We start from the raw sequence: 20,040 nt of genomic DNA, 5'->3' as shown, positions 1-20,040 counted from the left end.
TGAGCTAATGAAAGTGCTTTTTAAAAAAGAAAGGGGGGAGGGGGTTTATTCAGTACACTAAGTTCCCGTAGGTGTTAATTTCTGTGGCTCTTTGATACCTATGTATATATATACACACTTTCCCAAGCCTAAACTACATTTCCACCTGATGGGAAAACCTGGTAATTTTTCCCATCAGCACGGGTGCCTTGGTCTTTAAAGCTCTAGCGCAAGCATCTCATCTGGCAAGACGGTCTTTACAGTAGGTTGCAGTTTGTTCAATTAAAAACTAGTTGTAGTTGTCCTACTTTCAACAGTAATTATTTTCAAATACAAAGATTATTAGCTCTCTCTCCTCCTCCAAGGAGATTTTCCTAGAACACAGATTTGCATGGAGAAAGGGAAGAAACTGGGATAAAACCATGTACTGCGTGAGCCTGACCATTCTTCCCCGTACAGCAGCACTTCAGAGAGGAGAGGGTCACCGCAAGGGGGCCTGCGTCTCTCCGGTCCGCAGCCTAACACCAAAATCTTTCTTTTTTGTTTCACGGGAACCTCGGGGAAGCCGCAGTCCGGACGGGCGTCTCACCGGCCTAGAGAGCAGAGAAGCACATGCAAGGACAGTGGAAAGTTTGCAGCCCTCCCTGCTTCTTTCAGGGCAGGTCTGTTTCCTTAAGAACACTTTTGACAGCTGTTCCAGGTAAGTTCTGGTAGTTTCGGAGACTAGGACTCAGAGGTGTTTTGTGCAAACATACCTCATCTTTCCAGAGCAAGACTTTCCACGTGAGGTTAATCCACTCTCCACATCAACTGGACCAACCAGAAAGGCTGGCAGTCCTTCGATATGGGCCCCTGTCTAGCGCAATCTAGATTCAAGTCCTACAATTCATTTCTCACATGCCACAGTACCTTCCTGAGAGCATCCCGGATCCGAGGCGGACACCTCGGCTGGGCTGGCTCCGAGCTGACGAGCAGGGAGTGAAAACTCCAAATGCCAGGGCAAACCTCTGCCAGGGCCATCCCACGCATCCTGTCAGTACGGCCTTTGAGTCTGTTTCAGGTAGCCTTTTCCTCGTCCTTCTCGGAAAGGAACGTGCTGTTCCTCCTTACTGGGGTTCTGCTGGAAAGAAGAACTACGTTATAACGTTGTCGAGCACAGCTATCGCTGCTCCATAAAACACAACTTTGTTGTTTTAAAGGAAACAGAGCACAGAACACAACTGCAAAGCACACTCCGTCTTTGCGGCCAGCTGGGTTGGGCAAAGTTCCTTATCCTTCGGTAGTCCAAAAAATTAGATACTGGAACGCTCGACAAAGAGGTGATACGCTGAACACAAACGCCCTGGAGGCTGAGGCAGGTAAAGGAAAGTTTCCCTTTCCAGCAATGTTTTTGGTAAGCTTTTTTACATTTGAAATAAAGAAATGTGGACAAGTTCATTAAATACAACCCCTGGTACATCCCATCGCTTCATGATGGGATGTCACACGCCTGCTGCTCATAACACCTAAGACAGACAGAAAACCCAGCCTCACCTGCCGAATCTAAGGACTTCTGTTCCAAAAATGCCCTTTCCTATACATTTCAATGAACTGAGGAAGAAACAGCAGCAATAGAAACAAGACCTGTGGGTCATCTACCTGGATCAAGTCAGCATGCAATGCTTTTTTTTTTTTTGTTTTGAGGTCTTAGTCATCATGATGAGTGTAATTACTGCAACCAGCTGGGATACACCTCCCTAGACCTCCTGCCCACCTACACCTGCTCAGTGCACTGCCAGTGCAAAGACTCAGGCTTAGACTGCAAGCAGGGAATAGATGGCATGTGGAGCTCACAGAAAATCCTCTGCCCATAGTCTTTTCTGCAGTCTTCTGGAAAGCCCTGACCCCAGATGTGAAGCAAAAAGCAGCTAAGGCCTCCTTTTCTCCCCCCTCATCTCCTCACCCTGAGGGTGACTCGGAGGATTGCAGTGCTCAGGCACACCCCAGCATGAAGCTCCACCACACTCAACAAATGCATTGCTTTATACAGGACTTTGCCCTGGCACTGGGCAACAGAAGAGGAACAGCAAGGAGGAAGACTGGAGGGTGGGTGGGGGGACCCAATGCAGAGCTCTGTAGGGAACAGGAGGATCATTTCTGGGCCTCACGTGCAGGATACAGGTGGACTCGTGCCCCTCTGGGCACACAGTGAGATTGAAAGCTGGGGAAACTCTGCTGCCAGGCTGAGTTTTCTGCAATAGGTCAGGACACAGGGGCAGGCACCAGAGACCTTTTCTGCACCCTCCACCACATCTAACTGGTTAACCACAGGAGGCAACACAGGATGCTCCACATGCAGCCTCCCCCTCCACCCCCCCCAGAACAGAGCAGCTGTGTGCTTCCCCACTCTGTCCAGGCTCCAGGAAACTCAGGGCTTGCACACTGGCAGACCTCACACCTCCAGAGCAGGACATGGCTGCACCCCTGGGGGGGGGGAGGAGGGAGAGGAGAGAAGCAGGGAGCAAGGGACCTCTCCCCACACTGACAGAAGAAACACATTAGGGTTTCTGAAAACCTATCACTTGCTTATGCACCCTTTCCCCTTGGGTTCAAGCTTTGGCTTGTCAGTTTTTAATGAAACAGGATTATCAGCAACAGCAACTCCTCACAAGAGGCAGTAAGCACTGCTCCATGAAGTCCAGTTGCCTCAGAGAGCAGCATGACTTGTGTCTGAAAGGCTAGGGAAACAATCCCTAGGTGGAGGCTTCTCTGCTGAAGAGACACTGCTGCCGCTCCACAAGCTCTCTTTGGAGGAGGTATTCAAAACCCGTCTGGATGTGATCCTGGGCAATATGCTCTAGAGGCCCCTGCTTGAGCAGGGAGGTTGGACTAGATGATCTCCAGAGGTCCCTTCTGACCTAAAGGATTCAGTGAGGTAGAGAATGCCTTCAATTTTCCTGGAAGAACAGCCATTAGACTGTCTCACCTGAAGCCCAGTTAATTTACTGGTTTGATGTGCATGGAAAAAAAGAAAACACACAGCACACACACACAGAAGAGCTACCCACAGATCTGGCCTGAAAGGGTATTTTCCTCTTTCCATAGACACCAGGGGAGCTCCGAGGATGCTTTGCATGTTGACCACCAAATACCAGGAGTCCTGCTTTGGAAGCATTGCATTTGGGTTGCCAGCAGCTAACACACAGCAGTTATCTGCAGGCCTTCAAGGACAAGCCACTCAACCCCCGTGCCCAGCAGGCTCCTCAGATCACACCATGGACATAGCCACATGGAGGAGGCAGAACATGCCAAGGCCAAGCAATGCTGTGAGAGCATCTGCTCCCAGGGCTTGCCTCACTCATACCCAGCCTTGAAGGGTGCAAGACTCAGCCACGGAGGCTGACCAGAATAAGCCGAGGAACACATTTCCACTTCTGCTCCGCGGCTCGGAAAAATCAATCTGCTGTCTTCCTCGCTTGGTTAACAGCGGCAATCCTGTTCTGCAAACATCCCTGTTCCCCAGCCTCTGGGAAGCAGCTCTGCCAAAGACAAAAGGGGAAAACAGGCCCTGCACAAACCACAGTAACTCTGCTTCAAGGCATATATGAAGTCCCTTCCTCCTGCCTCTCTGCGCTGCCTGGCTACATTAGGCAGCACAGCGGTCCCAGAAACCGCTGCTCCCTGTGACTTGCCATCAGGTTGTCAGCACCACCCTAGGTAGAGGCTGTCAAGGTCAGGCACTCAGCCCTGGGCTCCATTAGCCCAGAGAGACTTGGGCCAGCTCATTTGTTTCTCCCTTGGGCAGCAGGGGCTCCGCCCCTGCCACAGACAGCCCCCTCTTCAAGGGCAGGGAGCCGGGATCATGCCAGGTTGCCACATCCCAGAGTCACACTCCCCTGATGTTCTTCAGCAGCCTGAGGCAGGCAAAGACAAGGAAGCTCTTGCGTTCCCAGCTGCTCTGCTCCAGGGATCCACCTCATGGCTTTACTAGGAAAGCCACCTTCTCAGCCACAAGTGACTGCAGATCCCTGTGCAAAACCATGCCAGGTGTCTTGTCAAAACAGAGGCCTGTCTTCAGCAGCCTCCATGCCAAAGCAGAGGCAGGGCTCAAGTCAGACAGCTAAGGGTCTCTCCATGCCTTCTGACTCCAAAGCAACAGCGACCAAGTCCTAAGCACTCTGCTGCAGCTCTGTTACCGGCTTAACAGAGCAGGCAGCCTGGGAGACATTTAGGGTAAAGAAAGCACTAGTCAAGTTGCTTGGAAGAGGAGAACGAGGAAGCCTAAGGGACAGAGCTCACACAATACATAAGCCCTGTTGTGAGCAGCACAACTGCCACGCTGGCAGGCCGGCGGGGCTGCAAGTGCAGCACTAGGCTCCTGCACACTGACTTTCACAAGGGACCCTCTAAGGTCAAGGGCTCTGGAAGCACTTGCAGGAGAAGGACAGGCCTCTTCTCCTGCTCTTTTTCCCATCTAGAGCACAGGGAGGCAAGTAACTGCACAGCTGTAAGCACGAGACCTAGCTGTGCCTATGACTGACCTGCAGCAGTGCCTTCACATGCTCAGGCTGCAGGGCTCAAAACCCCTGGGAGGATGCCAAGCCCGGGCCTGCCTGCCCCTGCTGCAGGAACCACCAGCTGCAGCAGTGTGAGCTGGCTCCCCTCCTCACTCAAGCTCTACCTCCCCCTCCAGCCCCTGACAAGCACACTGAGCTTCCCATGGGTGCCTGCAGGATCACGAGAACAAGACTTGTGAGAGCACAGGGGCGGGGCAAGGTGCAAAAACCTCAAGTCCAACAAGCCCAGGTGTGTTGCACTTCTGCACAGAAGCCACTTGCATCTGCCCTGCTCAAAAACATCGTGCCCTGCTCCAGCTTTCAGCCTAGTCTCTCCTGCCTTCAGCAGGCAATTCAGTTGTGATCCTTGGGTTGCCTTTCTCATGTGGACCACTCCTGCCACTAGGGCACCCCCTGATGACACATTCAGACCAACACTGCCATCCCTGAGGCTTCCCCTGAAAAACACTGCTCCTCAGCAGTCCCTCAGCTCCTATTGCCCAGGGGAAGGGGAAAGGGGCCACCACCACCACACCAGCTCTTACAGAGTCATAAGGAAAGACAACACATCAAGCCATTCATATGCTTTTTGGAACCAAGGCACTGAATCTCTCTGCCTGAGCTGAGCAGGGGAAAGGGGAAGAGAAGAACTGCACGCCCCTGTGTCACCACCAGCAAGTGCTGACACTGAGGCCTGCAGAAGGCATGAGCTCAGCATCTTTTTTTTATCCTACCAGATGTTCAGGAAAGGAGACTTAGGATGGATTTGCTGCCTTTTCACAGGCACCGAAGCCACTCTTTGGCTCTCCTTTATTCTGAGGAAGGGAGCCCACTCTGAGCAGACCACAGGTGAAAGCCTCTGAATTCCTGATGGGCTGGGACTATTTGAGACAGCTCAAGAGGAAAGAGCATGGCCTGCATCACAGCACAGAAGAGAGCTAAGAGGAGAAGGGGCTCGTCCAGCTTCGGGGCTCTTCCAGGGTGACAGTGACCTCCTACAAGCCATTTCCATGAGCTCCCCTTCACCTTGCTTCCTCTCTGCACAGGCTCCCAGCAGGAGGCTTTAGGCCTAGCAGGCTCAGCACACCCCATTCTTCTTGCTGCTTCATTTTGTGTCCAGCTGACTGAAAGGCTAGAAGAGCCATAAAACAATGTGAACAAGGACCCTTGCAACAGATCTGGAAAGCACATGTCCAGTTTGAGAGGAGCCAGGGGCACCAAGCCCCAGGAGGCCTTCAGAAAACCCGAGCCCAAAAGCAGATAGGTACTGTGATTTTGAGCTGGGCAAACACTTCAACAATAGCTCTTAACAATTATGGGTAACTCATGCTTATCCCAGGTTACCTTGGTCAAGGCAGCACTCCATGAACACTTAACCCCATTTAATACTTTCTAGTTCCAACCCTTTATATTTGACTCCAGGTTTCTTCTGGGAAAGAAATGCTGCCCTCCTCACACCCCCCTCAAAGCCATCTCTCTTTTATGTTGGTCTCCCTTCCCCACAAGCATCTGAAAAGTAGTGGGTTAGGAGCCTGTAGAATGCTACCCCCACCTACAAACCAGTGCCAGAACTCCTCCCCAACTCACCTTACTGAGGTTCTTACAGGTGCACCTCATTTGTACATGGCAGCTCATGTCAGTCAGCTAACCCACCCAGCTCCCTTTGCAGCTGGGACATTGAGGGGGTGCTATGACTACTGGCAATTAGTAGCAGTCAAGCTTTTTCTTAGGGCTACAGCATTCCCCACACAAGTTTCAGGAGCACCACCCCCCCCAGGAAAAACCTCTTTGTAGTAGTACAGAGCCCACAAGCAAACCCCCACTGAAAAAGAAAGTCAGTCTAACTCAGCAGAACAGGAACCTCTAGTGATAAAGGAGCTGAACAGCCCCCACTGTTTCCTAAGACAAGTCCGCAGAGAGCCAATGCTTTGTGATTTCAGCTGGTCATTGAAAAGCAAAACTCTCCACACTGGGAACAGCACATCATGCTGTTCCATGCAAAACAGGGATGACTCACCCCCTTCTGCAGGTCAGCTAGGGAGAGGCCACCCAGGGAGGCTCCTTGGCATGCTCAAGATGGAAGAGCCAAGTGCTTTGTTAAAGCAGCAGAAGCTCATGCTCTTAAGGCCCAGAGATGGTTAAGAGAACTTCCCCACAGCTGCTAGCTTTTCCCCAGCTGCAGTCCTACACATACTTCCCTAAAGCTCCCCAGAGAAATACTGGCCTATTTCAAAGCCACCTCAAGCCAACAAGGCCTACCACTGCCCTTGAAAACATAGTACTGCTAAAGTTCTGCCAGACCCAGCCATCAAGCTCTCCGACTGAACTGGAGACTTCTTCAAACACTTGATGCTTGCTTGCCTGCCCACCCTGTTTTCCCCTGCTAGGCTTACTTAGAAGAGAGACAGCTTCTTCTACACTTATGAGAACCCAGGTGCTCTGAGCAGACCTGACTCACTCCCTACTTACACACTTGAAACACCTCAGCCTCCCTGTTGGGAAGCACAGTCATCTTCAGGCACTGGAAGTCACCTAGCTCTTCAAGAGCAATCGGTTGCTGCAAGCAGAGAACAGTGCTCTTCCAGAGCTCCCTTCAGACCTGAGAGCTTAGCCACCTTCTACTGAACCCCCTCCCCCCATAGGGCAGCCTTTGTCATGGCATACAGACAGGCAACAGAGCACACTCTGGGAAGAGTTACTTAGAAAGCCTCTGGAAGGACAAGGAGCCTATGCCTGACCAGTCTTGCTGGCTTCGCTTCTCTGCTTTTCAGGTGCTCACACTGGTAGCTCAGCTGGTGCTGTAGAGCTTGATCCTTTTGTTTTAACACAACAGCCCAGAACACAACCCCACTGCAGGTTAAAAAAAACAAAACATGGTTTGGATCTATTGATGAGTTGGGGGGTTCAAAAACCTGTTCTCAGCTCAAGTGACAAAGCAAACCCTAGCAGCAAGCACTCAACCGCCATTAAACACTCACCCACTGAGCAACAGAAACCACAAAACCACTCCAGAGAACAACACAAGCTCAGAAGCAGAGAGCATCAGGACACACACACACAGCAACACACAGCTCAGAACTCCCCCTAACCCTTCAGAGAACACCAAACACACTGCTCTCAAAAAACAGCCCAACCACCCCCCCTGCAACAGCCCCCTCAAAAACCAAACACCCACTCCACCACAACTCCCTGCCAGGAAACAGCCACCCCTGGGGCCAGGGCTTAAATGCAGCCCTCTGGCCAGTGGGGAGAGGAGATGTGGGTGGAAGCCCCCAGGTGACTCTGGTCAGGGAAGCCCCAGCTGAGTCTGGTCAGGGCAATTAAGGCCTACTGGTGCCCTCAGGACCCTGGCGGGAGAGCAAACAAGTTTTGCTGTGCCAAAAGGCATCTTCCCTTAGAGCACCACCTAGAGAAACAGGGCTGAGTCACACTGAGCTCATCAGGTGCACAGATCTTCCCAGCAGCTGCTGTCACCTGCCCCCAAAGGCCTTCGGCAGAATGGTAGCCAAAAGGCTTCTTTGAACACCGGCTAGCGCTGGATGTTGAGAACCTTCCCAACGTTTCCAAGGAGCTGTACCCGCCTAGATGCGCAGCACGAGCGCACAGTCATCCGGCTCCTGCAGCTGTTCTGTACCTTGCTAGCTATGGCTCAAGCGCTCCCAGCACCAGAGGTGTTGGCTTTGGATTTAGCAGCAGCCCTCACAGATTTGTCTTTTCGGAGAGTTTGTCCAGGCGTTTTTGGAACCCATGCAAACTGTTCACATCCAGCCAGGAAGTCCAGAGCTTAATTATGCATTAGGCAAAGAAATACCTCTCGAACGCTTTGGGCCTGGCCTTGGCTAGCACTGCCTAGGGGCTTTTTTGCATTGGTCCTTGCAACGCAAGAGGTAGAAAGCAACAGCTGTCTTCTTTTCCAGAATGCTTTGGTGCTCCCTCAGAAAACTCTGAGCCTCCTGAATTACTCTGCTGACAGTTAAGAGGCCTGGCCCTGTAACGATGGCCTGCCCTGTCCAGACCCTGAATGCACTAAGAGGTCTTAACTGCCTCCAGCAGCCTCACCTGGCACCTCCGCCCACGCACCCTTTGCCCATTGGCTTGAGGGCTGTATTTAAGCTGAGCCTTGGGGCTGGAGGCTTTGTTTAGTGGGGGTTGGGGGGTGTCTTTAGGGTTGGGTTGTGTTGGGTCTTTATGTTTCTGTGGCAAGTTGTGGGGTTTGTTTTTAGTGTGTTTCCCCACCACCCCCCCCTTAGGTAAGCCTTCTAGTTGTGATGTGGCTTTGTTTGTGGTTTTGGTTTCTGCATGTGAGCCTCAGAGCTGTGTTGTGGTGTCATTCCTGCTCTTGCAGGGGGGTGGTTTACAGGGGTGTTGTGGCTCTAGCTTGAGCCCTGCTTCTTGGGGGTGGGGGGTGTGTTTCCTTAAGCAGTTTTCTGGATGGTCTGGCTGTGTTATTTTTTCCCAGGGCTGGGAGTGGGCTCTGTTGCATCTGGAGATGTTAAGGGGCTGTGTTGTGCTCAGTGAGGTAGTTCCCTGGTGGGTGGCTAGCCTTGGGTTGTGGATGCTTGTTGTGGTGGGGCTGGCTTACTGCAGTTGCTGCAGGATGTGTCCCCAGAACAGGGAGGAAGGGCTGGCCAACACCAGGTTGTTCTCAAGCCAGGCTTTCTGTGTTATGCTTCCCAGAGTGTTTGGGTCCGTGTTAATCCTTGTGCTGAATGCTTAAGGCCCCCCTGAGTGGAGGAGGGAGCAGCAAGTGAGTCAAAGCCTGTTTCTGTCCCCAGACCCTCATGGGTGACCCAGTCACTCATGACTGCTCCTGACCCAGTCATTCATGACTGCTGGGTTTGGGGGGCTGGGTGCCCTGCAGAGTGTTCACAGCAGGGAAGCTTTTCTGAGGGCCTTGTTAAGCTTTCTGCAGGCCCCTAATGGGGGCTGTAGCTTAGTCAGGGAGGCTTTTCCTCAGGTGTGGGGTAACACCCCCCCCCTGGTTAGTCAACTGAGCTGTGAGGACTTAACCCTTCTTGTCCCTATCCTAGGGCTTGAATGCTCAAAGCAAGGCTAGCAGTTGTCAGGGTTTCAGAGGATTTTTTTAAATCCCTCCCTGAGTTCCCCTCTCCCTGAAGGAGTTTCAAGGCTCTGGGGAAATGTACTCAGGCCTGATTAACCCCCCCCCCCCAAGGCATTTGGGAGAAGTCACTGCTCACATGTGCATGTAAGACAGTGTGGCAGCCTTGGTTGAGCTTGGTTACTGTGCATGGGTGCTCAGGTGTCTGATATGGGATTGCACCACTACCACTGAGAGGGCAAACCAGACAGCTTTCCCATGCTCTCTTCTCCTGCTTGCACTGTTGACTTGCCTGCTTCATGGGCTTCCTCAAGAGCTGAGAGAGGGATGCTTCAAGCCAGGCAGCCTGGGTTTCTTCCAAACCAGGGGAGGTCAGCACTGTTAACTTCTGTGGCTTCTGAGTCCCTCCAGGATTTTTCTGTGTGTTTTAAGGGTAGCACTAAAAAGAAAAGGTCTCTCTCAGGGGTTGCATGAAAAAAAGGAAAGCCACCTGGATTTAACTTGAGAAGGTGTGGGGGGTGTTGGCTGTGTAGAGCAGCCTGAATGCTCTTGAGACTCAAGTGCTCTTGAGACAAGGCAGCATGTGGCTTCCACCCTGAGAACAAGTACAGCTCCTTGTTCTGTTTGGGGTGTCCTGGGCCAAGGTCCTCCTCTAGTTAAAAGGAGCACTTGAGGAGAGATGCTGGGGTGGTTTTTACCTTTTCCAAGGAAGGCTTGCTACAATGCCTGGTGCTGCTGGTGCCCCCTGGAGTGGGAGAGGCAGAAGGGGAGCAGGGACTGGGTCAGAGTAACAAGGGGTGGGTAGAGCTGCCTGTGGCACAGGGCTGCTTTCTCCCTTAGAAGAAGCAAAACATCTAAACTAACCTTGCTGCTAAGGCCTTTAGGTAGGGAAGGGAACAGTGACATGAAAGAGAGCATGTAGCTTCTGAGGAAGTGAGCCAAAACTGTGGAGTAGCTCTACTAGGATGTGCTCTTGTAGTTGTCTGTTAACATGAGAAGAGCAGGGTGACTTCAGGCAAGGGCTTCTCAGCTGAACAAGTCAAGTGCAAGGAAGCAGCAACAGCCCTCAGGGAGGGAAGAGCTGTTCTCATGCCTCAGGTCTCTGTGGGTTTCTTGTTCTTTCACCAGCCAACTGAATGGGTTCAGGCCCTCAAGCAGGAACCCAGCCTGGCAAGGACCTGGGTCCCTGCCTGGAGAGTGGGGGGGGGTGGGGTGAGGAAGGCCTGCAAGTCAGGGTGCTGGGGGCCTGCTTGGGGGAAGCTCCTGCCAGCTGCAGCCCAGCCAGCTCCTGCCTCAAGCTGTCCCCTGGCATGGAGGGGCTGGGGCAGGCAGGAAAGCAAGGAGGGCAGCTCTTGGCATGAGCACTCAGAGCTGTCCCTGGGGAAAGCAGGGTTTCTGGACTGCCCCAAAGCAGCAGGTCTGCTCTGCAGTGCATTAACAGCTACAAAGCTGCCTGAAGGATCTGGACAGAAGGAAATGAGTGTGACCTTCCCATTATGGGGGGGGGGGGGGGAAGAGCTGCTGGCCCCCTTTCTGCTGCTGGAGAGGCCAGAGCTGTGGGGTGTGTTGGGCCCAGCAGGCCTGGGGAGCCCCCCCCCCACTGCCCCTGAGCTGTGGGGGCTGGCTGGGAGGGTGCTTACCTGGGTGCTGGTCTGCTGAGGGGTGCTGCTGGTGTGGGGCAGGCTGTGGTGGTCTGAGCAGGCTGTGTGCTCTCCTCTGCCTCGGTTTTGGGGTGGTGGGTGCTGCCCCCTGCTCCTGGGCTGTGTTTGAGGGGCGGCTGCTTCCTGCAGGCTGCTGGAGGGCTCGGTGTCTCCGAGCAGGGGCTGTGAGCTGCTCGGCAGTGTGTCCCCCCCGTGTCCTGTGGTGGGCGGCCGTTGGCCCGGGGGCGGCGCGGGGCGGCCGTTGGGGGCGGGGGGGTGGGGGGGGGCGGCCGGCGCGAGGCGGCCGTTGGCCCGGGGGGGTGGGGGGGGGGGCGGCGCGAGGCGGCCGTTGGCTCGGGGTGGGGGGGGGCGGCGCGAGGCGGCCGTTGGCCGTGACAGAAGCGGCCCCGGGAGCGGGGTCTTTTCCCGGGTCTGGCGCCTCTGGCGGCGGCGGGAGCCCTGCTCGGCCCGAGGCAGCCGCTCGCCGCGGGGGAGGAGGAGGAGGCGGCGGCGGCGGGGCTGCCCGGCCCCGCGGAGGGGGAGGCGGAGACCCCCGGCCCTCGAGAGACCTGCTGGAGGTGAGTGCCGGAGCCCCGGGGCGAGGCAGGAGGGACGCTGGGGACAACCGGGGGCGGGGGAGGCACCTGAGCTGGCCCCTCTGGGGGGCTGCAGGGGGGCTCCTTGTGCCCGCTGGGCGGAGGGTCTAGGCAGGGCCCTGAGCCAGTGGCCGACCAGGGCCACAAGCCCTGGTGAGGGACCCTTGAAAACCCAGCTGGCCCGGGGGGGGGGGGGTGGCGGGGGCTGGGGCACCTTTTGCCCCTTGTGGCTGTAAATGCCCTGAGGGGAAGCAGCAGGTGATAGTGTGTGGGGGCTGCTTTTAGCAGGTGGCAGTCACCTGTTTTCCTGTTGGACTTGCTGTTGTGGCCCACTCGTTGCTTGTTGTGGGCTTCTTTCCAGGCTGTGTGCTTGTTGAAGGACACTTCTGGGTCTTTGCCGTGGACAAGCTGTGGAGCTCGGTAGGCTTGAGATGCTAGTGAATTGCCAGAGGAGCCATCCGGTGAGGTGAGTTGCTGTATGTTGTGACCTTGCACTCTCTGGCTAGTCCATTGACATCAGTGTTGATCAGCTGGACTGGGCTGAAATAACCCCCTGAACAAGCTTTACCTGGAGGTGTGACAGGTGCTGGCTGGCCCTGTGTGGAAGGATGGGTCGTGTCAAGTACTGTAGGCAATCACAAGGTACAACTGTGTCTGCTGTGCCTCTTCATTGCAGGCCTTGGGAAAATGCTTCAGCCCCCAAAGAGGAGAAGGTGGGGTGGTCTTGCAAGGCAGGCATCCCTGGAACCTGAAGGCTCCCACGAGAAGGTGAAAAATGTCGTCGTTGCTTTGTCTGCCTCGTGTTGCTTGGGATGTCTATGTAGAGGACGAGTCAAAGGATTGCTTCAGAGACCACCTGAGGCTATTGCATCTTCAAGTAGGTCCCGTGACCGCCTGTGCAGTGTATGATGGGTGTAGGAACTTGGGGCGGCATGTGAAACTGTGTTGCTTACCAGGGCACGGGGACCCTTTGGAGCTTGGCATGGTGTGTTTCAAAGTTAATCCTGTGCGAGGGCCCTTGAGAAACCCTGTGTTTTGGATGTAGTGGGGCCAGGGGGCACCTGGGGAGAAGTGAGTTGTAGAATGTGGCACTTGGCACTTGCTGTCTTGTGTAAGAGTTGGAATGCAGGTTTGAAAGGAGAGCGAGACCAGTTTGTGGGTAGTTTCAAAAGGGATGAATGAGTTGTGTGGCCAGTGAGAAGGAGCAGCAGTCGAAAGGCAGCATCAGCAGGCGAGGCCCTATTTAAGCTGCTTAGTGCTGCTGAGCGGTGTGTCTTCGAACAGTACATAAGCTGAAGCCCTCAGCTAATGCCCCAAATAATCCAGGCATGGCCCGAAACCGTGGGCGGGGAACTTGCCCAACTGCCTCAAATGAGGGGTTAGTGTTGCTTGAATAGCAGCTTCAGAGGGAAGCACAAAACCTCCGGAGCGTGCTTCCTTGTGTCTTCTTTTACCCTAACTTGGGGACTGGGAAGTATGCAATAACCCAAGAAACTAGAGAAGTGCATTTTTCCCCCTGATTTGCCTAATAGTGAATGAGAGAGGAACCTCAAAAAAAACAAAACCCTCTAAGGTTTGAGGTAGTGATGGATGAAAATCCATCCATGGGAGGGAATGTCGAGGCCATAATAATGTACGTGGGGTTGTGTTTGGGAGAAGTGGAAGCTTGTTGCTCCCTTGGGAGCAACATGTAGCAGTAGAATGATACTGCAGACCTGGTTGAGCCTACAAAGAGTAGAGTGTTCTCATCAGGCGAGTTCCCCCCCCTGTGGTGCTCTGTAGGGAATGCACTAGTAAAAATGCACAGACTCCACCCCATGAATTAAAAGCACTTGTTCCCCCCCCCCCCCGCCCCAAGTTCCATTCCAAATGCTGGAGTGGATTTTGTCCTGGGTTAATATGGTTGTCCTTTGCAGGCCCCTGCTGCCTTTGTGCTGTGCTTTTTAAAGCAGATGGAGTACCAGCTCAGAGCATTGCATCGAGGGTGCCTTGGACTATTGGGGTGCCTTGCCTTCCCTTGTGCCTTTTGTGATTAACTTAAATCAGGCAAGGCAAGGACACCTTGAGCTCAGGCCAGGGTGTTCAAAGGAACTGGATATTGACTGATGCAGTTGAGAGTGAAGTTGGTGGGGGCTCCTGGTTGTCTTAATTTCCAGGGTCAGCGTTGTGTTCCTTGTGGGGAAAGTCTACTTCTCCTGGTTGAAGTCAGCAGCAAGCTGACCTTTTTCTGTGTTTATCCAGCAGGTTTTTTCCAGGGTGTGTAACTGGGCCTTTGGTCATCTGCAGAGTGCTGTGCTGACATGGAGAAGGATGTGGGCTTCTTGGCCTGGGGGCTGGCTGCAGAGGGCCAGTGGGACCTGCAGCTGTGTGGGCTGGCTTCCTTAGCTTGGCAGGACAGAGGAGTTCTGGGTCTCTTCCACAGCCAGCCAGAGGCTCAGGATCAGCTCCAGGTGCAGGGAGGAGCTCCAAGGGCTGTAGTGGAGCTTACTGCAGCAGGCAGCTGTCTGCAGTGCCTTTTGTGCAGGTAGTGATGCTTCAGGCAGGTGAGGCCTGCCTGAGAGGCTCCTCTGGACTCCTTGAGAGGGGTAGGTCGGTTGAGGTGCCCCTGTCCTTGTCCTTAAGCTTGAAGGGGCTTTCCTGCAGTGGTGGTGGGGCTTGGGGTCCCTGTCGGGTGCCCTAAGGTGCAGGAGCAGAAGCGCTGCGAGCCACCGATTGTCTCTTTCCTGGTGAAAGGGCCCATTGTGAGTGAGTAGCCTTAGTCCCACAGAACTGCTTTGCCTGGCTCAGAGGTCAGTGCCGTCTGGAGGCACGGAGACACCTGTGTTTTGAGGGCAGAACTGAAGGCATCTTGCAGGCCCTGAAATACTGAGTTTGAGGGGGAGCAAGGCAGCAGAGTAGGTAGTGCGAGGGAGCTGGCATCAGCAGAAGCAAAGAAACAGCGGTGTCCCTTTTCTGAGGGCAGGACTGAGCCTAGGGATATACTGAGCCTCTTGTGACTCGCCCAAAGTTGAGGCGGACAGAGTTTGACAAGAGAGTTGGAGTTCTATGCGTGAGAGCAACACTATTTCCCTAGGACAGAATAGGCAATGGGGTGGTTGCTGTGAAGAAGTAGGGGAGTACCTGCTGTGTCTGGATGCCGGTCAGGTAGCAGCTGTAGCTTCCTCTTCTGTCTTCTGTCACCTTAGCTCTGAGGCCTGCGGGGAAGCTGCCGTAGTTGACACGAAGGATAACATTACTGGAGGTCTACCGAGTTGTGTAATGAGTTTCCTTGGTTTGCCTGGTGAGATGATGAAGGTTATGCTAGTCCTGATGAATGTACTTGCTTGCCACTTGCTAGCAGAACAGGCAGAAGGTTGGGCCTGGTTCTTGGTGTGCTGGGTTGCAGCTTGTGTGTTTGAGGCTGAGGGAGAAGAAGTCTTGATGCTAGTGTCTGCTGCTTTGTGTAGCAGTTGATTGCAAGTACTTGGCTACAGCTTCTGCTGGGAAGTTTGTGGTTGTTTCAGAAGAGGGTGTTTTGGCATGTGGTGGTTGTATGGAGCACAGAGATGCCCCTGTGAGGGCTCCTGTAGTGATTAAACCAAAATTGAAGTGGTGGTCTTGGTCCAGCAGCTTGGTTCCGGTGGTGAAGACAGCCTGAATTCTGACACCATGGATATGCTGCTTGGCAGTCTTTTTTGCTGTTGCTTAGCTTCTGTGTCTAATGTTGCAGGGATGGAATGGCTTGTGGAGTGTGGTGGTGATTGGCCTCAAGGTCTGGCTGCCCTGAGTCCTTGACTTGCCTGCAGCTAGTTGGCAGGTGGTGATTATGCCGAGTGTGGATGGGCATGCCGGTGTGCTTGCTTCAGGGAAGGCTCTGCAGACTTGACTGAGGCCCTGTTTCTGAGGTGGAAGTGAGTCTGGTCAAGAGGGCAGCCTTGTGGGTTTCAGAGGGCGTAGCTGAGGCCCATCTGCCCTTCTCTGTGAGGGGGTTAGTAGCCTGCATTGCAGGGTGGTTGAGAAGGGAAAGGCCCTGCAGGTGGTAAGGTGGTCATGGCTGGCAGGTGGAGATGGAGAAGCACTTGTGATGGACTGAAATCTGCCTTTGCTGTCAGTGACCAGAGTGAACTCTCTAGAATTTACCTTCTAGAGCCAGCTTAATACTGGCTGAGGCTTGCTCTTCTGCTGAGAAGACTAGAAGGGTCTCCTCAATCTTTGACCTCGGTGTCTAGGTTGGTTTCTCAAGCCTGCCTTCAGCTCCTTTCAAGTCCCAATGGTTCCTATTGTTGCATCAGCAGAGTGGGCTGCAGAAGGGGCTTGAGTCTAGGCTGCTTCCTGCTTGTGTTACGGTGAAGGGGGTTGGCATTGAAGGGGTAAGCCTTTTTTCCCCAATGTGGAAGGATTATGAGCTGGGAGGCTTTGGTTACTGGTGGCTTCGGGACAAGTTTTAGCAGTGACTTTTTGGGAGCAGGTGCGGGACAAATGAAGAGCCTTGCCCTGGGGGTGACAAAGTGAGCAAGGGGATGTAATGGAGTGGCCCAGCTAGGTGTGGTGATTAGAAGGAAATTCATACTTGGAGACTGTTAGCACCAGGTGGCGCTGCTCTATCAGTCTAGAGGCAGCTAATTTCTCAGTCCTGTCCTCTGGGTACCAGGGCCGGGTGGCCTGTTACATGGTAACTGAATATAATGTAATTGACCAGTGCAAGGAGACTGGGGAGAAAGACCTGCTGGGAGAACTGATAGGTGCTGGTAATCCTGAGGCATTTCCTGAGTGGGAACTGTCCAAGTTGGAGCAGAGATGGGCTGTTATGATCATCAAGATGAAATCTGTGTTTGCTGAATTTATTCCAGATTAAAGAAGTTTGTTTCTTGATCTTTTCCAAAGTAAAAGGTTGAGAAATAACTTGTTGGGTAAAAGATTTCACCTCACTGATTTAAAAAAAAAAAATTGCTGTGAAGTCTAGATCTTACAATGGAGTAGTTACAGGAGCAGATGACCTCTGATGAGACTAATAAGGGCAGCAAGCTTTGGCATATTTGGCAATTGAGATAGACAGTGGAGAGCACTTTGGCCACTTTGGAAAATCTTGCTCCCTTATTTGAGGAGGAGGGGATGGTGGAGGCCAGGGAGCAACATACTGGAGAGGACCAAAAAATGAAGCACCAGCCATGAGTCAGAACAATTCATCCATCTCTGGCAGCACAGCTGGGAAGTCTGCTTTCAGGAGGAGCGTGGGGAACTCTGTCTGGATGCTTGCCAGGTACAGGACACAAAAGAGATGCAGATAGGGGAGAAGTTTTTGTTTGGCTTTCTCAATTTGATTTCTTAGAGTCATTTTGATGAGGAAGTCTTGTGGTTTTTCTTTTTAAAGCTGTGGGCAGAACTGCAGGAGAAAGTCTGAGGTGAATTGAATTGCAGTAAGAGTAGTTTCTCGGGGATTCTCCTGTGTTTGTGGTAGCAGTGTCTGGGGAATGAGGGCAAAAGCATGTGCAGTGGGGAAACAGGAGCAGGAGCTGGTTGTCCCCTTGGGTGATTTCTGAAAGACTCACCCCTCTCCCTGCTGGAGTGACTTGCCAGCTTGCTGAATGTGGTCTTTGCCCCAGAGCACTTATATTTTGAACAGTCTTCTCCGCCTGTTGCTGCATGGTGCTGTAAAAGGCTTCTCTGCTGTTTTGGGGAGAATGCTCTCAAAGATGGCCTGTTTTTTTCAGTTCCGCACTGGAGGAATGTGGAGGAAATGTTCTCGCAGGAGTTGAAGGTGAAGGGCTCCCTGGGCTGGACTAATTGTTGACCTGTCCCCCAAGAACTGGCTTGTGCTAGTGGATAGTTCTCATAGGTATGAGAGCCTGGCAGGGAGCATTGCAGAGGCTCCTGTTTGTCCTCAGCTGGGCCAGAGTTTAAAGAAGTGGCCAGACTTCCCTGAGCTCAGGTGCTAGCTGGTTTTTCAAGGTGCTGAGTGTGGCTGCTGAAAGAGTCCTACATGGAACTGCAGTGTGCCTGTTTGGTCTCATTATCACTCGCATGCTGTCAGAGCATGATGCATCACCAAGTTCTGGTTGGTGGGTGCTTCATGTGCAGTTGCCTATTTGTTTTGTAATGAATAGCTGCTCAGCCTAGTGGGGTGTGGTTTTTAGCATGGATCCCTTTTGTTCCTCCTTTGATGCGTGGAAGCCTTGACAGATGCCATATTTGTTTTGCACATGTGGATTCTGAGGTTGTATTTAGCCTCTCGGAAGACCCTGACTGGACTGGAGAGGATGTCGCTTGCGGTTCTCTCAAGCTTTCTAGCAGTAGGCAGGTATAGGCTATTTCTCTGTGGTTTGGCAATACTGACAGCTCCAGCTAGTTTCCATCTAACACAGACTGTTGTTTATAAAATCAATGTTACCTGATTGGGAACTGAGTGGTTTTCAAATGTATCAGAATGACCCAAATGCTTATATGCTTTGCTGCATTACTGAATGAATATAATAAGTAAGGAGAGAGCTACTAGGATTAACTTCTTCACATCTAAAATTCGTACTTTAAATTTAATGTCATGATTTTGTAGCACAGTAGAGAAGTTGTGGTGGTTTCATGAAGTCATTTTTAAAGGCTGTCAACTTTCTTAGGTAAAAACTGACTGGCTTCCCAACCAAGGCAGAAGGAAGGAGGACTTTTTAAAAGCCAGACTACAGCACAGTGAGGCCTTGCCAAACAAGGGATTAGGAGCCAGTAAGGTAGGAGCATGAGCAAGAGCAATATAATCTTCTCTGACGAGAAGCAAAGGGGATCACAGAATCACAGAATCGTTTAGGTTGGAAGGGACCTCTGGAGATCATCTAGTCCAACCTCCCTGCTCAAGCAGGGTCACCTAGAGCATATTGCCCAGGATCACATCCAGACGGCTTTTGAATATCTCCAGCAAAGGAGACTCCACCACCTCTCTGGGCAACCTGTTCCAATGCTCTGTCACCCTCACAGTGAAGAAGTTTTTCCTCAGGTTCAGATGGAACTGCCTGTGGTTCAGTTTCTGCCCATTGCCTCTTGTCCTGTTGCTGGGCACCACGGAGAAGAGGCTGGCCTCATCCTCTTGACACTCCCCCTTCAGATACTTGTACACTTTGATGAGATCCCCTCTCAATCTTCTCTTCTCCAGGCTGAACAGGCCCAGCTCTTGCAATCTTTCTTCATAGGAGAGATGCTCCAGCCCTCTAATCATCTTGGTAGCCCTCCGCTGGACTCTCTCCAGCAGTGCCATGTCTCTCTTGTACTGGGGAGCCCAGAACTGGACACAGTACTCCAGGTGAGGCCTCACCAGGGCTGAATAGAGGGGCAGGATCACCTCCCTCGACCTGCTGGCAACACTCTGCCTAATGCACCCTAGGATCCCATTGGCCTTCTTGGCCACAAGGGCACACTGCTGGCTCATGTTTAACTTGTTGTCCACCAGCACTCCCAGGTCCTTCTCGGCAGAGCTACTTTCCAACAGGTCAGTCCCCAGCCTGTACTGGTGCATGGGATTATTCCTGCCTAGGTGCAGGACCCTGCACTTGCCTTTGTTGACCTTCATGAGGTTCCTCTCCGCCCACCTCTCCAGCCTGTCCAGGTCCCTCTGAATGGCAGCACAGTCTTCTGGTGTGTTAGCCTCTCCCCCCAGTTTAGTCTCATCAGCAAACTTGCTGAGGGTGCACTCTGTCCTTCCTCCAGGTCATTGATGAATATATTGAACAAGACTGGGCCCAGGACTGACCCCTGGGGGACACCACTAGCCACAGGCCTCCAACTTGACTCTGCGCCATTCACCACAACCCTCTGAGCTCGGCCATCCAGCCAGTTCTCCATCCACCTCACCGTCCACTCATCTAGCCCACACTTCCTGAGCTTACCTAGCAGGATGTGATGGGAGACAGTGTCAAAAGCCTTGCGGAAGTCCAGAAAGACAACATCCACTGCTCTGCCCTCATCTACCCAGCCAGTCATTCCGTCATAGAAGGCTATCAGATTGGTCAAGCATGATTTCCCTTTGGTGAATCCATGCTGACTACTCCTGATCACCTTCTTGTCCTCCAGATGCTTAGTGATGACCTTCAGGAGGAGCTGTTCCATCACCTTTCCAGGGATGGAGGTGAGGCTGACAGGCCTGGAGTTTCCTGGCTCCTCCTTCTTGCCCTTTTTGAAGACTGGTGTGACATTGGCTTTCTTCCAGTCCTCAGGCACCTCTCCTGATCTCCAGGACCTTTCAAAGATGATGGAGAGTGGCCTAGCGATAA

The 20,040-nt window shown here is 52.9% G+C and overlaps 1 protein-coding gene and 1 long non-coding RNA gene across 2 annotated transcripts in view; one reads left to right on the top strand and one right to left on the bottom strand.

Moving 5' to 3' along the window:
• Positions 1-951: 951 nt before the first annotated feature.
• LOC138067113 (uncharacterized) lies at positions 952-11,434 on the bottom strand. The gene is made up of 3 exons (XR_011140774.1): positions 11,214-11,434; positions 9,866-10,012; positions 952-1,096 (listed from the first exon to the last, which is right to left on the bottom strand). It is a non-coding gene; the product is annotated as an uncharacterized lncRNA (long non-coding RNA).
• A 323-nt stretch (positions 11,435-11,757) lies between these two features.
• LOC138067058 (maestro heat-like repeat-containing protein family member 2B) overlaps positions 11,758-20,040 on the top strand; it is a 57,266-nt gene continuing 48,983 nt past the window's right edge. Inside the window, exons 1-3 of the mRNA XM_068941015.1 lie at positions 11,758-11,791; positions 12,171-12,275; positions 12,486-12,686. Of these exons, the coding sequence (XP_068797116.1) occupies positions 12,497-12,686 (190 nt within the window). The 5' untranslated portion in view covers positions 11,758-11,791; positions 12,171-12,275; positions 12,486-12,496. The remainder of the gene's footprint in view (positions 11,792-12,170; positions 12,276-12,485; positions 12,687-20,040) is intronic.

This window comes from Struthio camelus, chromosome 4, assembly GCF_040807025.1.
Source record: "Struthio camelus isolate bStrCam1 chromosome 4, bStrCam1.hap1, whole genome shotgun sequence".
NCBI classification, from domain to species: Eukaryota; Metazoa; Chordata; class Aves; order Struthioniformes; family Struthionidae; genus Struthio; species Struthio camelus.
The sequence above is the reverse complement of the archived record's forward strand: the minus strand, read 5'-3'. Positions and strand labels throughout refer to the sequence as shown.